This window comes from Rhipicephalus microplus, unplaced genomic scaffold (assembly GCF_043290135.1).
Source record: "Rhipicephalus microplus isolate Deutch F79 unplaced genomic scaffold, USDA_Rmic scaffold_24, whole genome shotgun sequence".
NCBI classification, from domain to species: Eukaryota; Metazoa; Arthropoda; class Arachnida; order Ixodida; family Ixodidae; genus Rhipicephalus; species Rhipicephalus microplus.
The window spans coordinates 9,578,863-9,598,446 of NW_027464597.1; the positions used below are offsets into that span (position 1 = coordinate 9,578,863).

Here is a 19,584-nt window from a genome sequence, read left to right on the forward strand (position 1 = left end):
AAAAACGAAGGCGCCAAACAACCGCGTCGCCATTCCATATGTGCCGGGCATAAGTGAACAGCTCTCGAGAGTCCTAGGAAAAGCCGGGGTCAAGGTAATCCATAAACCTGTTTCGACGCTCGCTCGCTTGCTACCGCGGCCGAAAGACCGACCTCCGAGGGAGCTACACCCGGGCGTTGTCTACAAAGTGTCGTGTTCTGGGTGTCCAGCCTGCTACATAGGCGAGAGCAAGTGCTTCCCGGAAAGAATGCGCCAACACAAGAACGACGTCAGGAAGATGGAAGTGCAACGTAGCGCTCTGGCGGAGCACTGCGAGAAGCACGACCATAAAATTGACTTAGACGGCGCTTCTGTTATTGAAACAGAACGGAATTTGGGAAAGAGGCTCTTGCTCGAGTCTTGGCACATTCAGCATACGCCTGCCAACGTGAACCGCTCGCTGGGAACAATGCCTTCGGTGTACGTTCACGGTCTCCGAAACGTGGTGGAAAGGGAAAGCCGGAGCCGTGGTGAGAGAACACGACGCGACGACACTTCCACGACCAAGACAGTCACCCCCTGAGGAAGGGACCGAGTCGGTCTCGAAACGTCGGACTCTATTTGAACTGTGGCTGGAGCAATTTCAATTTTCTAAACTTTTCTACCCAGCCAGACAGATTGCTGTCAAAATGTTTACGTTTAAGGACTTTCTGCTGTACGACATAATATTAGTGCACGGTGCTCCCCGTCAACTTCTCACCGACCGTGGTCGCACGTTCTTATCAGCTGTCGTTCATGAAATCCTGAGGTCTTGTCATACCAAGCACAAATTTACTACGTCGTACCATCCCCAGTCAAATGGCCTCACGGAGCGCCTTAACAGGACCCTAACCGATATGCTTGCCAAATACGTTGCGCCAGACCACCACGATTGGGACATTCATTTGCCGTATGTGACGTTCGCCTACAACTCATCTAGTCACAACACTGCCGGATATTCGCCCTTCTATCGACTATATGGCCGGGACCCAACTCTACCTTTAGACACGTTACTACCTGCGGCCACTGAATATGCTGGTGAAGCCATTGCGCGCGCCGACCACGCGCGCCAAGTCGCCGGTACCCGTCTACAGGCTTCACAGACGCGCCAACAACAGCTCTACAATTCTCACCATAGGGACGTGCACTTTTCTCCGGGTTTTCTCGTGCTCCTCTGGTCACCTATTCGGCGTGTGGGACTGTCGGAAAAACTGTTGTCGCCCTACACTGGGCCATTCCGTATCGTTCGCCAAGTGACAGACGTCACGTACGAGATTGTTCCAACTGATCCAACAAAGTCATCGTCAGCTCCGAGCGACATTGTTCACGTGGCTCGGCTAAAGCCCTATTACCCCCCTTCGACATCATCTGCGTAAATTTAGCACCGGGACGGTGCTTCTACCGCAGGGGGTTATGATACAAAACAGCCGCTTAACACGGCTGCATGAAAGAGGAGGACGAAGTGGGTTTTTCCGTTGGATGCTGGTCTGGCGCCATCTTACTCGTCGAGTTCTGTGCGCTGTAAATAGATCATTAAACAAGTTACTCGTAACAATATAGCTGCCTACGACTTTTAGTTATCCTGACCCTTAGGATAATGGTATCAATATGAAACTTCGTATTATATAACATTACTGTATGACGAACATAAATGACTAGTGATAACATGAAAATCATGACGTGTATGTCATAAAAGTCATGATTTAGAAGTCAAGGTCCTGCTGCTTTTGTGGTGGTTTTATTCACATAATATGTTGCAAAACTAGTATGGTGGCGAACACAAGCGACAGACCCTAACATCATAATCATGACATGCGTGTCATGTAACATGACTACATGCCGCACTCATGATGTGCTCGCGGCCATATTACCAGCTTTGCATATACCGAATTTGGTATTGCGGGACGTGAATGGATGACGAAGGTATGTGACTGGTGCAAACATGACACTCGTGGGATGCGTGTCTTGTATGAACATCAATATACGCCACACTCAAGGCACCTATACACTTCAACGTGAGCCGGCGCGCGTGCTCTCCGGCGTTCGTTTTATCGCGTCATGCCGGCGATGCCACGCCAGGCGCCGATATCCCCCTAGTAGAAGTCAGTGGATCTGCCCGCTGACGTTCATTTTGGATCTGCATGCCATACACTCGCAGGCGCGCGCCACGCTGTGCTGCTTTGACGCATGCGCGTTTGAGCGCACACGGCGTCCCTCCGTCACGAAGAAAGGCAGACGCGGTGCTGTCTAAGTAACGTCGTCGGCGCGAAATGCAGCTTGTTGCATTTCGCGCCGATCGCCACCGGGCCGCGCCGACGGACGCCGGTTGCGCCTGGCGTCACACTATATAGAGTGTTCGCGTTTTGCTAGTGTGGCGTCGCTGCGCCCAGCCTGCGCGTACGTCAACGTTGCGTCGCAGTATATTGGGCCATATATGACACGCTTGCCGCCGTTGCGCTAGCTCCACATGTACAAAATTTGGTATCACGGGAAGTGAATAGATGACGAAGGTAAATCACACGTCCAAACCTGATAATCATAATATGCGTTTCATGTAAAGCATGACTACATGCTACGCTCATAGCGCTCTCGCGGCCGTTTCACTAGTTCCACATATACCGAATTTGGTATTACGTGACGTGAATGGACGATGAATGTAAATGACGTCTAAATATGATAATCATGGTATGGACTTCATGTAAAACATGACTACATGCTACGTTCATAGAACTCTCGCGGCCGTTTCGCCAGCTCAATATATACCGAAGTTGGTATCAGGCTACGTTAACAGATGACGAAGGTAAATGAAACATCCAAACATGATAATCATGACATGAATGTCATGTACGGCATAATTTACTTCCAAATTTTATTGTGTGCTGATTTTAAAGTGACCTATCACCCTTCCTCATTCGTGCTTCGCATATCATCGATTCCCACTGTAGTGGGATCTGCCAATTTTTTAGCACTTTTTTTTATTCGAAAGAGGCGATGAAAGCCGTGACACTTCAGGTTTTTCTTTGGAAGCCCTGTTTCTTTCAGTCTTGTTCATCTCTCTTCGATGATTACTTATCGCATCCGCAAAGCAAGTCGATGTTCGCGCTGCGATGATACTACAAATGAGTTCATCTCTGCCTGCGACGAAGAAGCGGAAGCAGTTTTCGTTAAGCGAGACAATGGATATTCTTCGGTAACTGGAAGACAAAAAGCAGGCTGTTGTGACCAAAGAACCGAATCGCACCACAGCAATGTGAATGAGCTGTAGGCCTTCGTGCTGCAAAATTTGTGCTGCTCGCGTAAAAAAAAAAAAGAAACACAGACTTCTGTAAAGTAAACGTGGATTTTTCGGTGTTTACTTGTGCATTTGTCTTCTTCTCCTGAAAACGAGTTCAAGGACCCACTGTAGTAAAGGCAAGTCGTTTTTGTCGGTGAAAAATAAGTATTTATGGTTCATTTTCGAGCTTTCACTATAACAACCTTTCAAAATAATTAACAACTTTCCACGGTGCCCTGAAGTTCGTTATACAGAAATTTCACTGTACTGTCGCTGCAACTGGCAGCTTTTGATAACAAATAAGGCAATTGAAGTCTGATGCAGTGAAGATTCTTAGCTGTCCTTTCAAACCATGAAATACTGCCTTATTTTTTTAAAAAGCGAAAGGCTGATTTGGTATCTGTTGATTTGCCGTGCAGAAATGAAAAGGGCGAAGGGTCATGGCTCGCTGAAGCATGCAGAGTGCATGGGCAGAGAAGTAGCGAACGACAAGGGGCACGCACCACCTTGAGGAACCAATGCGCATGTGTCGCATTCCGAAATCTCGCCAGCAGCTAGAGCTGCGCGGACCGCCGGTGACGCACACAGGTGTTCGCTTAATAGTGGAACGTACTGTACAGGAAAGGACATGTAGCGGTCACTGCCACACCCGTCCGGACTACAGTGACCCTAGGGACTTGAACCGCACTTCCACGTTCCACCAAGCAACTACAGATTTTTCTGCGACCTACCACGACTTAAAGCCCCTTGATCCAAGCAGTTGCGCCATCTATGGGTATATCTGGGAACCAAGGCTGTGAATGCTGGGCGTGATGGGTCATCTGTTGTCACACCCAGCGTTAGAACAGCTCCATCATAAAAAAACACGGAAAATAAAAAGAAAGCAGCAATTGGTAAGAACTATCGCTTTTATTGCAGCACTAAGGACCACAGGCAGGGCTAAAACCAAAGGGTGCGGCGAAGATGATGGCGCTGCTACCATCCAAAGAGATACTCGAGCGCTCGTGATGCCACCGTCGTGTCCCGTCGCGGCGTGGGAATCTCCGGTAGCGTCACCTGGCGCCTGCTGGCAGAAGCTCGATAGGCCTGCACCAGCGGCCGGGCCTCAATGCCAGACACATTCTCCTTGGACGAAGACACCTGGTCTGGCTGATCGGGCGACACGCAGGCCTTGACACCAACCATGGTGTGGGCCCCGAAAACCTTGCCGTTCTTGCTGAGGGCCTTCTTGGCCTGCAGCCGCGACTGGTAGCACAGGTGCATCCAGTTTCCCTCAGAGCTCACCTGAACCACGAAACGTAAGAAAGAAAAACCTTACAGCCTCGTTCGATGTGCGAAACATTGAGGGTGATGGCACCGAAGCTGCCATGCAACCGCCATCATGAACTGATGTCGTTACAAGTGCTACACAAAAGTTTGATCTCTTAAATGCTCATTCAAACATAAAAAAGTTAACACAAATCCCAAAGTTTTGTTTTAATATGCTGAAAGTTTCAGCTTATGTAGTTGAGCCATCCCGCCATATCACTTACTGATAAGGTTACGACTAATATTGTTACGACTAATATTGCATCGCTAGGACGTTGATTAGCAGCGCACCCAGGCGAGCGGGAAGCTACCAAAAGTATTCTGTCAAGCAAAATAACTGCGAGCTCATGCCAATGGTGATATTGCTGAGGCATTGGCTACTACACTGAATTTGCCTTCTGCAAAAAGAGGCACAACCTTGACAGCCTACTGAGTCTTGATGCGATTTCAAGAGACAGGTGTGGACATGTTCGCGGCCGTGATGGTATATGTCTGTCGATGGCGTGAGGAACTCCACAAAGTAAATAATACCAATAATTGTTAGTGTTCGATGTCCCGAAAACTCGGTATCATTATGAGGGATGTCAGAGCAGTGGGTTCTGAAAATTTGGACTGCTTGGTGTTCTTTAACATGCAGCCAAATTAGGTAAACAGGAGTCAAGCATTTTCTCCTCTATCAAAAATCTGACCATCATAGCCGAGATACAATCTCACAGCTCAGCACTTGGGCAACATAACCACCATAACATACTCTCGATTATCATGGCAGGCCTCCTTGAAGTAAAGGGTAAAGGACATTTTGCTTCAGAAGATAGAAGGCTCCAAAGAATTTCGACACAAATTTTGCGGAGAAGCTGGAATAGCAGGTATACATGAAGTCAGATAAATAAGTTTGGAAAAAAAGAAAGATGATACAGAACAATCCTGAGGCTGAAATGATAGCTGCTGCCATTCCTTTTCAGCGGAAAAAGGAGCGAGAAAGATGGCGGCACTCCTCGGCAGATCAAGCAGTCTCAAACAAAGGAGTTCTTTAAGAATCAGATGTACCATGAGGTTCTTTCCAATATAGAAGTACACAACATAGCTTGTGCCACAATACTGTAAGTCTATAGGCAACAAAAGGGAGTGCTCGGTCCCAATCGGAGTAATTACAGTGATAACGTATCACCACGAAAGAGTGCTTTCGAAGCGCTCAGTCGGGCCATTAGTTTCCAAGCGGTACACCGCACTTTTGCGGTAAACGATTTAGCATTCGTCAAGCGGTGCATGCCTTTAAAGCATCAGAAATGAAGGTAAGCCTCTATGGCTCAGGAGAACTACCATGATGCAGAACGAATAACCATAACGAAATTGGTGCAAAGTCACATGCACTGTCCCTCGGAAGAGCGGCTGCTTAAGCATAGCAAGTCAAGTGAAGTGGCCTGCTACAATAATCATCTAATAATCACCTGCTGAAGAGGATGGTATCCATTACTATGTTATTCCAATTGCAGCACTATGAAAGAATTCACCAGGGCAGAAAAGGTGCTGTGACAGAAGAGTTGTTTGAAGCGCACAAATTTTTAGCACTGGGCACAGGAGCGTGTGAACTTTTGCACATGAAGATACACACTTTGGGCTGATAAAATCAGATGTAGTAAAGCGTAGGTCTTGAAGAGGTCGACGTGCCCACTTAGTGCGTTAGAAGGTAAAGCTTTGCATACATCATCACAGACATGGCAGAGCATGAGCAACAATCAGAAGGGTCGTTGCGGTGACAAGGGTGCCTACTGCAAATACAAAAGAGAGTAGCCTGGCTGCAAAGAGTACAAGATAGTTGCTACCAGACGAGTAAAGAATGTGGATGTCATTTTTTTTATAGTTCATGGGTCCAGCGAGCAAGTCAGTCAGGTGGGTCCTTACAGGTTGACAACTAACGAAGGGCATGGTCATCAGTGACAGGGTTGCCACTGACTTTCGAGTGAAATTCGCCAAACAACAAACGAAAAGTCCCCCCCCTTTTTTTTAGATATGGCCAAAAGAGTCACCACTTTAAATATGTGCAGTGTGCCTGGTAATAAAAATTGCTAATTATGTACAGCCCCATGGAGTACAGTACCACCCATAACCCGTAATGCCAGTCAAATCATCCGATTCACCATGGGAGGGCTTAGTGGGCTTGGAGACACAACACCCACTTCAACATGAAAGCACTGAGAAAGGACATTTTTGCACCAGCAGCGTCCCTGAATGCTAGCGCCTCATAACGGAAGTTCGTGATGGTTTCAGTTGTAGTGAATACAGGACGCAGTGGTTGCTACAAGAGAGGGGCAGCGTGAGTAGCCGCCTTCTTGCAGATTTAGAAAATTTATTGCAGTGGAATTGTGTGTACGATAATCGAACAACTTAATCACAAAACAACAGAAATGAATTCGAAAGTACCGAGCAACCGTCCCAATGCTTGCGCCACACTTTCTGTGCGGTCATGCTTACGCTACACACTCGCCCCTGTCCAGTTTCTGAAGGCTGCCCCGAGAAGCCTACTTCTTGGCAGGCCCGGAAAGTATGGTAACAATACACTTGAGCTCTACATTCCAAATTAAGGGGTACTGCAGCAGTGAAGAAGTCGACAAGCAATTCAGGACAGTTGGAGCTTCACCGTCACCAAGCCACTTCTAAAGCGAAACTTTAAAGAACCTTAAAGCTGTTAAAGCACCTAAAAAATAAGTTTGACACCATCGCCTCGGGGCACGCGAAGCAGTCCAGCGAACAATATTTTGTGAGAAGTTGCTGGCGGGCGCAGCACTGCACCAATGTCTCTGAGATCTAGGTGAATTCAGAAGATACGAGAAACAAGACAGTCCTACTGAACTGCACGTGAAGTGTGCCTTCCAATGGTGTGTTTAAAACTACAAAAATACAAAAAAATTGTCTCCCAATGGTTTCGAAGACACTGAGCTAACAATGTATAACCCTGCCAACACCCAAGTCAAAAATCACCAAAGATACGCCACGTCGCCATTCATAAATTTAAGTCGCCACAGGCATCTCAAATTGGCCAACGTGGTGAAAAGTATCCACCAGTGGAAGCCCTGATCAGTGACTATCTAAAAAGGGTGATCACCCAACATAGCCGATTTTTTCCAACGGCTTAAATACTCATAGCCAAATAGTCTTTCTCTAATACCTAATAAATAAGCTTCGGCTTTAGTCAGGGCACTGCTCACATAGGCAATGACATATTCATCGAACTCCTATTTATGTAGTATAAGTATAGTGCCGACTACGATACCACTGGCAATGGCATATACGTTGGTAGGGCTGTTAATTTGTTCTACAAATTATAAACACATACTGCTCATAAAACTATTCCTCTTCTAGTTGGGGAACAGCTATGTGTTAGTAACTATGTGTGAGTGGGCACTATGTGTGAGTGGGCACGGAAGCGCGATGGAAAGAACAGCCAAAGGCTTACGCACCTGTCTTTTCGTCTTGCAGTACGTCGCTGTTTTCGCGGCCGGCGTACCAGTGGCTGGTCTACGGGAAAGCTTCGCGCTCTCGGACGGAATTCGTGAAGCCGCCCCTTCCCCGGATCTTCCATTATCGGACGGAATCTGTGCTGTTGCCCCTTCACCAGACCTGCCAGAAACAGCTTGCTGGGACCTGACCAACATCGTCGAGCGCCACCTGCAGCACCACCAGTGCGCAGCTGCGACATCAACGTCATCTCGTCCGGATAGGATAAGACCCAGCATCGAGCACTATCACTGCAGTGGGCACGGAAGCGCGATGGAAAGAACAGCCAAAGGCTTACGCACCTGTCTTTTCGTCTTGCAGTACGTCGCTGTTTTCGCGGCCGGCGTACCAGTGGCTGGTCTACGGGAAAGCTTCGCGCTCTCGGACGGAATTCGTGAAGCCGCCCCTTCCCCGGATCTTCCATTATCGGACGGAATCTGTGCTGTTGCCCCTTCACCAGACCTGCCAGAAACAGCTTGCTGGGACCTGACCAACATCGTCGAGCGCCACCTGCAGCACCACCAGTGCGCAGCTGCGACATCAACGTCATCTCGTCCGGATAGGATAAGACCCAGCATCGAGCACTATCACTGCAGTGGGCACGGAAGCGCGATGGAAAGAACAGCCAAAGGCTTACGCACCTGTCTTTTCGTCTTGCAGGTTAGTTACCTTTCTAAACTGCCTTGTCGTAGCTTCCGATCTGATGAACCCTTTATTGTTGTGCTTCCGTGCCCACAAGCCGTTCTCTTGCCTTTTTGTTCTTTGCTACTACTTCTTTGTGGGGATGTAGAAAGCAACCCAGGTCCTGACAACTTAGCAGAACTAGTGAAAACGATGAAGGATTTGAACGAACGTACAAAAAGAATGGAATCAGCGCAAACAACAATATTGGACACCGTATCTGTGTTAAAAGAACAACAACAGTCAGTTTCAGAATCAATAAACGAAATAAAGGACAGACTGGCGAAAGTTGAAAACCAAACCTCCGTTTTCGAGCACTGGCAGCATGAAATGAAAGAACTACGCACCACTGTTGAGCGCCTTGAAAAAGACACTAGTAATATGCATTCGCGTCTTGATGACGCAGAGGATCGATCGCGGAGAAACAATCTTGTCTTTTATGGAATTCCAGATGCCGCAGATGAAACTTCTTCGGAATCGGAAAAAAAGATCATCAACCTCCTGACTAATACTATCCAAATTGATGTCACAAGTTCTGATATATGCCGCGCTCACAGAATAGGACGCTATGATTCAGCGAAAGCTCGACCACTTATAACGAAATTTGAAACATTTAAAAAGAGAGAGCTGGTTTTTTCAAAACGAGGTTTGCTAAAGAGCACTGACATAGCAATGAGCGAAGATTTTTGTCAAACAACGCGCAACATAAGAAAAAAACTAATAGAATACGGTAAATCAAAGACCACGTCCTTCAAACTTCGGTATAAAACGCTGACATTCGATGGCAAATCTTACGGATACGACGAAGCGAACAACTGTATTTTCGAAATACACAGAAAAAAACCCACACACGAGCATGAACGTAGCAGAACTCTTCGCTCAGGTCGTAGGTTACCGCCGAGTTAGGGACATCTGAGGGGAGGAACCATAAACGAGTGCAAGTGTTCAGTCCTTTTTACCAACATTCGTAGTTATTTTCCCAAGAAAGATGAATTCTGTGGTATTATTGATGACTGTAACGCCGACATTATTGCACTGACAGAAACCTGGCTAAGTAGCAAAATAACAAACCCCGAACTCTTTGAGTGTGCAAACCGTTATACTGTTTACCGAAGTGACAGAACTGGTAGGATTGGTGGTGGCGTCTTGCTCGCTGTTAAAGAATCCATAAATTGTTCTCTTGTGCCAATCAACTCGAATTTAGAGCTTATTTGGTGTTGCCTAACAATTAGTTTTAAGAAAATATTATTAGGTGTCTGCTACAGATCCCCATCAAGTGACTCATCCTTTTGTGATGACATTCACGACAGTTTAAATGCGGTTACCATGCGTTTCCCGGGAGTTCAAATTATACTCTTGGGTGATTTTAATTTTCCTGACATCATCTGGTCTCATTCGATCCCTTTTTCTAACCCCTCAACGGCTGAAGCCAATCGGTTCGTTTCAGTTTGCTCTGACTTCGGCTTATCCCAGATAGTCAAACTTCCAACACGTGTAACAAAAAACAAATCATCACTCCTTGATCTGATTCTAACGACATCAACTGATAAAGTTTCTACAGTAACACACATGCCAGGGCTGAGCGATCACGACATCCTGCTCTTCACGATTACAACACCTCATCAAAAGATAAAGCGACAGCGGAAAAAGATTCGAAATTATAAAAAAGCTAATTATGAGGCCATCAACAATGAACTGTGCCTGTTTCTGGCCACTTTTTTACCTAGTTATCTAGAACGCTCCGTCGAAACTAACTGGTTCATTTTAAAAAATAAAATCGGTGAGCTAATAACCAAACATGTCCCCCTTCGGACTGTTTACGCTAACAATAAATCACCATGGTATAGTACATATTTGAATCGATTATCCAATAAGAAAAAACGTTTATTCCGCACAGCTAAACTTCACTCAACACCGTCTCATTGGCTAACATACAAAAACGCTGCAAGCTCATATCTCATAGCACTAAAATCAGCCAAAGTCTCCTTCCTTAAATCCACGCTTCCAAACTTAATACAGGCTAACCCAAAACGCTTTTGGGAGATTATCCGGGGAAATGCTCATAAAAATGGTATATCACTGCTGACAAGTTCTGGGGGCCCTGTACCGGAGCATATGTGTTCTACTCTGCTCAATGAAACTTTCGCTTCGTCATTCTCATCACCTAACCTTCCCGGTCCGATGCCTGAGATCCATCCTACTCAATACCACTCAATGCATCCCATAATCTTCAACTCCACTGGTATCAAAAGCATCATTCAGAAACTAAAATCTAAAGCATCATGCGGGGTAGACGAAATCAATGCAATCTTTTTAAAAAACACTGCTGAATATTGCTCAATCATACTAGAACATATTTACTCGCAATCTTACAACTCGGGTACCTTACCGTTTGACTGGAAAACTGGCAGAGTCATCCCTATTTACAAATCAGGACCATCCCATGACCCACAAAATTATAGACCGATTTCTCTTACATCAGTGCCTTGCAAAATTATGGAGCATATAATTTACACACATCTGGTTAATTTTCTCGAACATAACAACTTCTTCACAGCTTCGCAGCATGGATTTCGCAAAAACTTTTCCTGTGACACTCAGCTCATAGCCTTCACTCATTTTCTCCACTCTAATCTAGATGGCGGTTTTTTAACAGATTGTATATTTCTCGACTTCTCTAAAGCATTCGACAAAGTGAACCATGCACTGCTACTTCATAAACTAAGCGTTCTAAACATCGACACAGCTGTAATTAATTGGATTCGCGCCTTTCTAACATCACGTGTTCAGTTTGTAGCCGCTAACGACGTTAACTCCTCATTGATTCCTGTTGATTCTGGTGTCCCGCAAGGGTCTGTGCTTGGTCCCTTACTATTCCTAATCTATATTAATGATTTGCCTACTAATGTCTCTTCGAAAATATGCCTGTTTGCAGATGACTGCGTCTTGTATAGAAAGGTGACGGATGCCGCAGACATTTCACTAATTCAGGAAGATCTTAATAACATAACTAAATGGTGTCAATTATGGCGTATGGAATTAAACGTTAGAAAATGCAAAAGTATGAGGATTTCCAGTGCTGAAGTGACTTCCCCTACTTACACACTTAATAACATCCCACTAGAATGCGTAACATCGTACAAATACTTGGGTGTCCATATTACCAATAACCTTTCATGGAAAACTCATATTGATTACATAGCCACCAAGGCCACTAGCACATTAGGATATTTTCGCCGGAAGTTTCCTCAAGCGCCATCTTCATTAAAACTACTACTGTACACAACTTTCATTCGTCCGAAGCTTGAGTATGCATCGTCAGTATGGGACACCGGATATCAGAACCACATAAAATTACTAGAAAAAATACAAAATCGCTCAGTCCGCTTCATTTTAAACAATTACCAAAGAACTGCGAGTGTTACTAACATGAAAGACATTCTACACCTTCCATTGCTATCACATCGCCGAAAACTATCTCGACTCTATCTTTTCCATAAAATCTACTACCACAATTCATATTTACATTCTATGCTTCTTCAGCCACCGCCGTACATTTCATCCCGCATCGACCATCGCCAAAAGGTAAACATTCCACACAGCAACACCGTCGGCTTTTCACACTCATTTCTCCCCACAACGACCAGAGACTGGAACAATCTGCCTGCATCACTCACAAGCATAACTAACACCAATAATTTCAAAATCGCACTTCGAAGTTTCATTTCGAGTTAACATCGTTCAGTGTTTGTTTTCATACCTTTAATTTTTTTTTTTTTTTTTTTTTTTTTTATGCTTCTCGTATTCTAGTTTTGCGAGTGGCTACTTTTTGTACATTATTTTTTTTTTTTTTTCATTATATCTCTTTTGGCAGTGCATCCAATGATAAAATCTTGTAATTCTTCCAGGACAGTCCAGTGTTTTGATTGCTGTGTTATTCATTTTGGTTCATTGGCCTTTGTTCTTGTAACTGATATTTGTTTAAAGCGTCATCGTGATAATTCATTTCTGTATTTTTAAAACTATAACCAAGTTTTTATTTAAGTTATTATTACGTGTTAACTTTCTTCTTTGCCCCCTCCCCTCTTCAATGTACGTTTGTACCCTGAGGGTATTTGAAATAAATAAATAAATAAATAAATAAATAAATAACGAAGAAATTATGGTGAAGCTGGCAGTGCCTGCTGCTGAACTCTTGCTTATATAATTCTAGGACAGCACCTGCCGTTTTGAGATATGAGGGGAAGTGCACAGCCCATTTTCACTTATTCCATGAAAATCTAAAACGCAGGTGAAGTTATGCAGCAGAATGTTAAGCATGGAACAATTCCAGCTGTAGATAAAGATATCTAGTTGAAAGAGCTGGTGTAGCATAACATTAATGGAAATGTGCTTGACAGATATGCACATTAAGTGATAATACATACTGAATGCACACAACACTGTGTGCCAACAATGGATGGCAACTTTGTGTTTTCAGTGCCTTATTCATACCTGCCAACCTCGCAGCATCAAAATTCGGGAGACCGTAGTGGGGGGGGGGGGGGGGGGTTGCATAGCGGAAGTTACTGAGACTGGAGACTGACATCAGGGAGGGGTAGGGATGTTTATTTTGAGCTACTGCTTGAACCAAACTCTTTACTTGTGAAGGCACCTGGCAGTTGCGGACTTCGCAAGCCTCAAAAAGTTGTCAGAATACACATGCTCAAAACAACGTCCAGTTTGGTGACTCTTCACCATGAGGAGGTTACCTAGAGTCTTGTTTGAAAGCGAAGACCGAAATTCAGTTCTCGTCTTCTTAACCATGCTAAATATCCTCTCACATTCAGCATTGTTGTGTGTAATGGCAAGCAACTGCAGCATCACCTTTGACACTCTACCAAATTTCACGTCTCCATCAACGCTAGTGATTCTTCCCACTTCCGACCACTGAACATCAATCCTCTCTTCACTTAGAATGTCCTCAGAAATACGGTGTGCCTGCAGTTCTGCAAATTCCACTTCAAGAGCATCGAAGGCTTCTACTCTTGACTCATTGTTCCCCTGGGGCAAAATTTGCGGGAAGGACTCAACGAAGAAGCGAAGGCTTGTGAAAGATTCGTCGTTCAAAAACTTCAAATTAGCAACTTCCGCTTTATTAAAGGTTACATTCTTCAGTGGAAATTTGTGCCGTATATAGTCACATGTGACAGTAAAGTACTTCCGAACAGTAGAAAAAAACTGCTTCTCACTGGCACGCAGTCCTTCCACAACAGACAAAGTGCGGCTCCCGAGGACAAGATCTTCGTTGGCTTTTTGGTTCTTTAGATCTTGATAGGGAACCTCCAGTGGCGAAGAGCAGGCCTTAATGGCCGAGGGATTGACAAACCTAGCCAAAAGGTCCCTTAGAAACTGCATCAAGAGGGACTGGAGTAGATGAATTTGAGGTGCCTGTGACTGAAGTTGGACGTTGACTTTGTCAAACACAGGGATGACACTCTTCAAGAAAAGTCCATAAGCGAAGTTTACATCAGAGGTCAGGAACTACAAAAGCCGTTCCTCACGGGTCAAACTGGCACGTCCGGTACTTTCAGATGAAAGCTTCACTTTCTTTGCCCGGGTTGCATCAATCTTGCCTCTTGGCTCCTTCCGTCTTTGGTGATCTCGCTGGACTTCGTCGCGCACATCTGCCGAAGCTGCAGCTGTCTTGGGGATCTGGTACGACCCCAGAAAGCTTGGGCGCTGCTGGCTTTTCGGCTTTGTCTCATTCAAAAAGAAGCTGACCAAGGGCTGCCACTGCTCCAGCAATCTGGTGAGACACCTTCCAAGCGATATCCACTGCGTTGGCACGTGTTTCAAAATCTTCCGCACCTCCGTGTTGTGCATCCCTTTAAATTCAACAAGCCTGTCTTTCCGATCGGCGCTCTTCTCAAGGTAGTAGAAGATGTCCACGAGCACCTCGTCGAATTTTGCAGGTAAGCATGCGGCTCTTTTCTCGGTCGCAAGATTTATAAGGTGGCACGGGCAGCCAACGACTATCAAATTATCTTGGGCTTCTTTTAGCACAGCTGCCACGCCGTTTTTTTTGACGATCATCACATTGGTATTATCGGTAGAAAATGCGATGCAGTTCTCAATCGGTATACCACGCGATTTGAGCGCGTCCAAAACGAGGTTTCCAATCTATCTTCAGGTGGCTTCTCCATGGAGTTCCTGCGAACAAAGCAGTCGACTTTGCACGTTTCTCGATTCCTCGACGTAGTACGTTGCCACGATTGGGTACATTTGCGACCCGCTGTCGTCGCTTCCGTCCACTGCGATTGCGAAAGCACGGCGTTTCAGAGCCTCTGCCATTGTGTTTCCGGTATGTGCAGCCATTTCTCCGACGATGGCAGTAGTTTTCGTACGTCCGCACCCGTACCGCTTCGCGTCCTCGTACTTCAGGAACATTTTCCGAAACAACGGCCCTGCGTGATCACTAACACTTAGCGGCAAGTTGTGTTCCACAAGGAATCCCGTGAATAGGCATTCTGCGCGGATCGCACTGTCTTCGCAGCTCTTTTGGAAAAAGCTACTGATGTTGCCTTGCCCTTCCGCAGCATGAACGTAGTTCTGATGCTTCTGTGAAGCGATATGCACCTTTATATCGGCCTTCCTGCCATGCGACACGCTCACATCACAGGCGCACGTGGTACAGAATCCGTACTTGTCACCTTTCCGCGAAGTCACAAAGCACGGAAACTCAGCTGTGTATGAGTCCAGAAACACTTGCAAGTACTTCTTTGATTTTGACGCTGCCATCGACCTTCTAACTGAACTCTGGAAACACGCAACCCCCACAACCACGGCAAACAGCGTAGGCGTAGCGTACAAAATGCGGGGGCCAAGACGGAGAAGTTCTGGCTAGGCACAACGGAAGCAAGTGAACTGAACGGTGGCTGGAGCGACAAGAATGCGACACGCGGCGCTGTTTCTCCGAAGCATGCCGATATGGAGAGTGCAAAGCACATTGGGGTCCGCCTACCGCCGGTCTACCAGCCACCCCTCCTTTGGAAAATGGAATGTGCTCGACAGTCTCGCCGTCTCGTTATCGGAGCGCTCGTAAACATACAGCGCCGCAATCTTTTTCCTTTGAGACTACCTTTTCCCTCGCCTTCTTTCGGTACGGCGGCAAGCGCTTCTCGTGGCCAGCATTCGTCAAGATGTGCAGTGCCGAGAATGTACTCAGCGGTACTCTACAATATGGTTACAATGAAATAGAAGTGTGGTGGCGAGTACTCTTCCGCAGCACCGCCACTGCCGCAGCAGAAAAGGCTGACGTTCTCGCATGATCTTAAAAATAGAGCAAAAAAAAAAACAGCCTCTGCTGTGGTGGCCACTTTTCGGGAGATTCGAGATGACATTCGTACAATCGGGAGATTAGGTCCAAATTCGGGAGTCTCCCGGAAAATTCGGAAGAGTTGGTAGGTATGCTTACTGTTCAGCCAAATGTAGATTTCAATGTCTGAACGAGGCCACTGTTAAAATGCAGATGAACTGAGGCAGCTTGAGGATCGGTTAGGTTTATGGGTTTTTATGTCAACAATGGCTTATGCTCCAATGCTGCTGTAGTGATGGGGTTTACAAAATTTTAACCACCTGGAGTCCTTTAACGCGCACCGACATCACACAGTAATAGGCCTCTGGCATTTCATCTCCATCGAAACGAGACTGCTGCTGCTGGAACCAAATCTATGTCTTTCAGGTGAGCAGGCGAGCACTATAACTTTGCTACCGCAGCGGCCGTGAGCTTGCGAATTGTTTGCTATTAAATTTAGGCCTGCACCAGAACGTACACATTAGCAAACAAGCAGTGTGCTACAACCAGCCTTTCCATATCCAAACGAAAAGCTACATACATTTACCCACAACAACATGAGCCACTTTGCAGTCATTGCCAAGACAGCAGTGAATTCATTTTCTGGGCACTCACCTTGTACTTGACGATGGTGCCATACTGGGAAAACTGCTGCAGAAAATACGAACTGGCAGATGGTGGAAACCTGCAAACATATGGACCAAGTGAGCATGTGGTCTTTTTGTATTTTTTGCTCTTCCAATGTAGAACAGAAAATGACTAAATTTAGATGCATCCCTGCAACCTGCAGCCACTACAATTCCAACTTAATCTAACGGGTTTTTAAAGTGTATGAAAGAACTCTGAATAGATGACAATTAAACTACATCATATCTAGCATTCTTTAAAAAGACCTAACCAGACACTTCAAACGTTTGCTTTTAAAACAATGAACACACCACATCACGACATACAGGCATCGCGAGAAAAGAATTCTGGCCATCTACCCTCCAACTCATTTACATAAGCCCTTCATAAATTTTGCTAAAGCTTTCCCATTGAAAAAACCAGCATCCCTGGGTACCAGCGTGTAGTGCGATGCCTGATTATGGGCCCAGTATCGCGCTGGTACTGAAACGCTGCAGCAGCAGCGTCCTAGTACCAGCGCTGGGTACTCTGCGCAAAATGGCTTCACAGGGTTAAAATGAGGGGTGCCCACTCGTCATAAATAAATAAATATAGAAGTAAAAGAACCAATATTGCACACATTCACAATAAGGACATAAAAAAAATAAATCGCCCCATGAGGATTCAGACTTGTCACCTACGAATTCCAATCCGAATACTCTACCCACTAAGCCACGCCAGAACATGTTGGTTGGATTGTAAAATGACTATTATTCCTAAGATCACGCCGTTCGACTTCATGTTTACAAGTCGCGCAGTCAAGATTGACGCGATATTCCCTTCCAAATAACAATTGCGTCTTGATTTAACAGCGGCAAACGACTTCCGGGCACCGAATGACGTGCGGATATTGGCAAGAGCGCAAAGGTTTTTGAAGAATCTACATCTTGGCTTTGAAAAATCTCAAATTGACTGGAGGAGCAGCCACAGATTGTCGGCTGTTGCTGCCGATATTTTTTTTCCTTTGATAGCCACTTCTCGCACTTGCTACTGGTCAACATGTACAGATGATTTAAAACAAATTGTTCGGTACATATGCGCCCACACAATTTAATATTGAGTATTTTTTTCGCACAAGCGACGATATAGCAGTATACATCCTGCATGCCAATGTACAGATTTTGCAGTCATATCAATACCTGCAACTGAGATAACGACGAAGAAAATACTAATGCAATTCGCTGAAAAAGTATGCCAGCATGTTAGTTCACTAAGGCGTACCAAATTGCCAACTCAAAATTGTGTGTTCTTACACACGAGTCAGAAGTACCAGCTACTGCGCTCGGAAAAAAGCCTTCGGTGACAGCCTGCATTGCTGAAAGCACGACACATTGATCGTCGTCGCTTGTTGTGCGTGCACCGCACACGTGATGGATTGGTTGATTTAGGCTCAAATATGTCTAAACTGTACTTTACAGTCATTCTTACACTTTAGAATTGTGCATGCTCAAAGCGAAAAGCACCGGTAGCATGGTGCACGATAGGCCTTATGCCCGCTGGGACCGGGCACTGGGCGAGGCCGCTCTCGACGCAGCTGAATTGCGAAGCTTAAAGTTTCTGCATTTGAGCTTCGCAACATTCTAAGTGTTACTTAAACTGTACCTGAAGTAAGTAGAAGGTCAATCATTGCCAGTCATGCATTTCCGGTGTGGCGATATTGAAGGACAGCTGTTTTTCTGGCCTTCGCTGGCAATATACAGCGGGCGTGCCAGTGTACAAATTTGCAGTTATATCAATACCAACAACTAAAGAAATGCCCAATGAAATACTAATGCAATCCGCTGAAAACGTAAGTCAGGGAATCACTTCACAAAGGCATACCAAATTGCCAACTGGTAATGGCGTGTTCTTAAATATCAGAGGAGTGCCTGCTAACTGCAGCCGGCAGCTTTCGGTAACAGCCTACGTAGCTGAAAGCACGACGCATCGATCATCAGCGCTTTGTGCGGACATCGACACACGGGAAAATAGTTTTATAATGTAAATGTAAAATCAAAAACTGTATCAGCGTCGGTACAGAAGCAGCAAGAGCTGGCCGGATGTACGGGCAGCGTCGCAGCACCAACCAGGCAGTCTTAGCTCGTGCCTCGCTCCAACGTGTCGATGTCGCTGCAGTAGTGGGCATTCCTCTTCACTACATTTCGTCCCCTCTCGGAAAAGGAGCCATCCTGGCAACTCACGGTGAACAGAGTACGAGCGGATCGTAATAAGGTTTCAACCGCTGTACGTGAACAGTTTCACGCCCCCGAAAGCGCTGGTCTGTGAATGGCGTAACAGGTTCGACGATGTAGTTAACTGGTGAAGTCTGCGAGACAATGCGGTAGGGTTTCTGGTATTTTGAAAAAAGCTTCGAGGAAAGGCCTGTAGGCACAGCGGGAACCCAAAGCCACACAAGAGTGTCCGGAACAAAGTTAGAATACGGCTGGTTATCGTCACGTCGAGATTTTTGTCTCCATTGGTCGACAGTTGTAAATGAATGGGCGAGCTTACGACATTCCTCGGCATAGCGGGCAGCTTCAGAGATAGGCGTAGACTCGGAGGAATCTGGGTGGTAGGGTAGAATGGTATCTAGTGTGGTGGAAGGGTCTCGGCCATATAACAGGAAAAATGACGAAAAGCCCGTAGTTGCCTGTGGAGCAGTGTTATATGCGTACGTCCCAAAAGGCAGAATGAGGTCCCAATCGGAGTGGTCCGAGACATCATACTTTGATATCATGTCCCTTAGGGTACGGTTAAATCTTTCCGTCAATCTATTCGTCTGCGGATGGTAGGCGGTCGTAGTCCGGTGAATGATACGGCATTTGGC

The 19,584-nt window shown here is 45.8% G+C and overlaps 1 protein-coding gene and 1 long non-coding RNA gene across 3 annotated transcripts in view; both read right to left on the reverse strand.

Annotated features, from left to right (window-relative positions):
- Positions 1 to 4,182: 4,182 nt before the first annotated feature.
- LOC119180702 (FGFR1 oncogene partner 2 homolog) overlaps positions 4,183 to 19,584 on the reverse strand; it is a 55,198-nt gene continuing 39,796 nt past the window's right edge. For both annotated transcript variants that reach the window (XM_075884160.1, XM_075884159.1), the window contains exons 7-8: positions 16,728 to 16,797; positions 4,183 to 4,576 (exon numbers count right to left, since the gene is read on the reverse strand). In XM_075884160.1, the coding sequence (XP_075740275.1) occupies positions 4,268 to 4,576; positions 16,728 to 16,797 (379 nt within the window). In that variant the 3' untranslated portion in view covers positions 4,183 to 4,267. The remainder of the gene's footprint in view (positions 4,577 to 16,727; positions 16,798 to 19,584) is intronic.
- LOC142786516 (uncharacterized) lies at positions 8,059 to 13,255 on the reverse strand. The gene is made up of 2 exons (XR_012889081.1): positions 8,398 to 13,255; positions 8,059 to 8,266 (listed from the first exon to the last, which is right to left on the reverse strand). It is a non-coding gene; the product is annotated as an uncharacterized LOC142786516 (long non-coding RNA).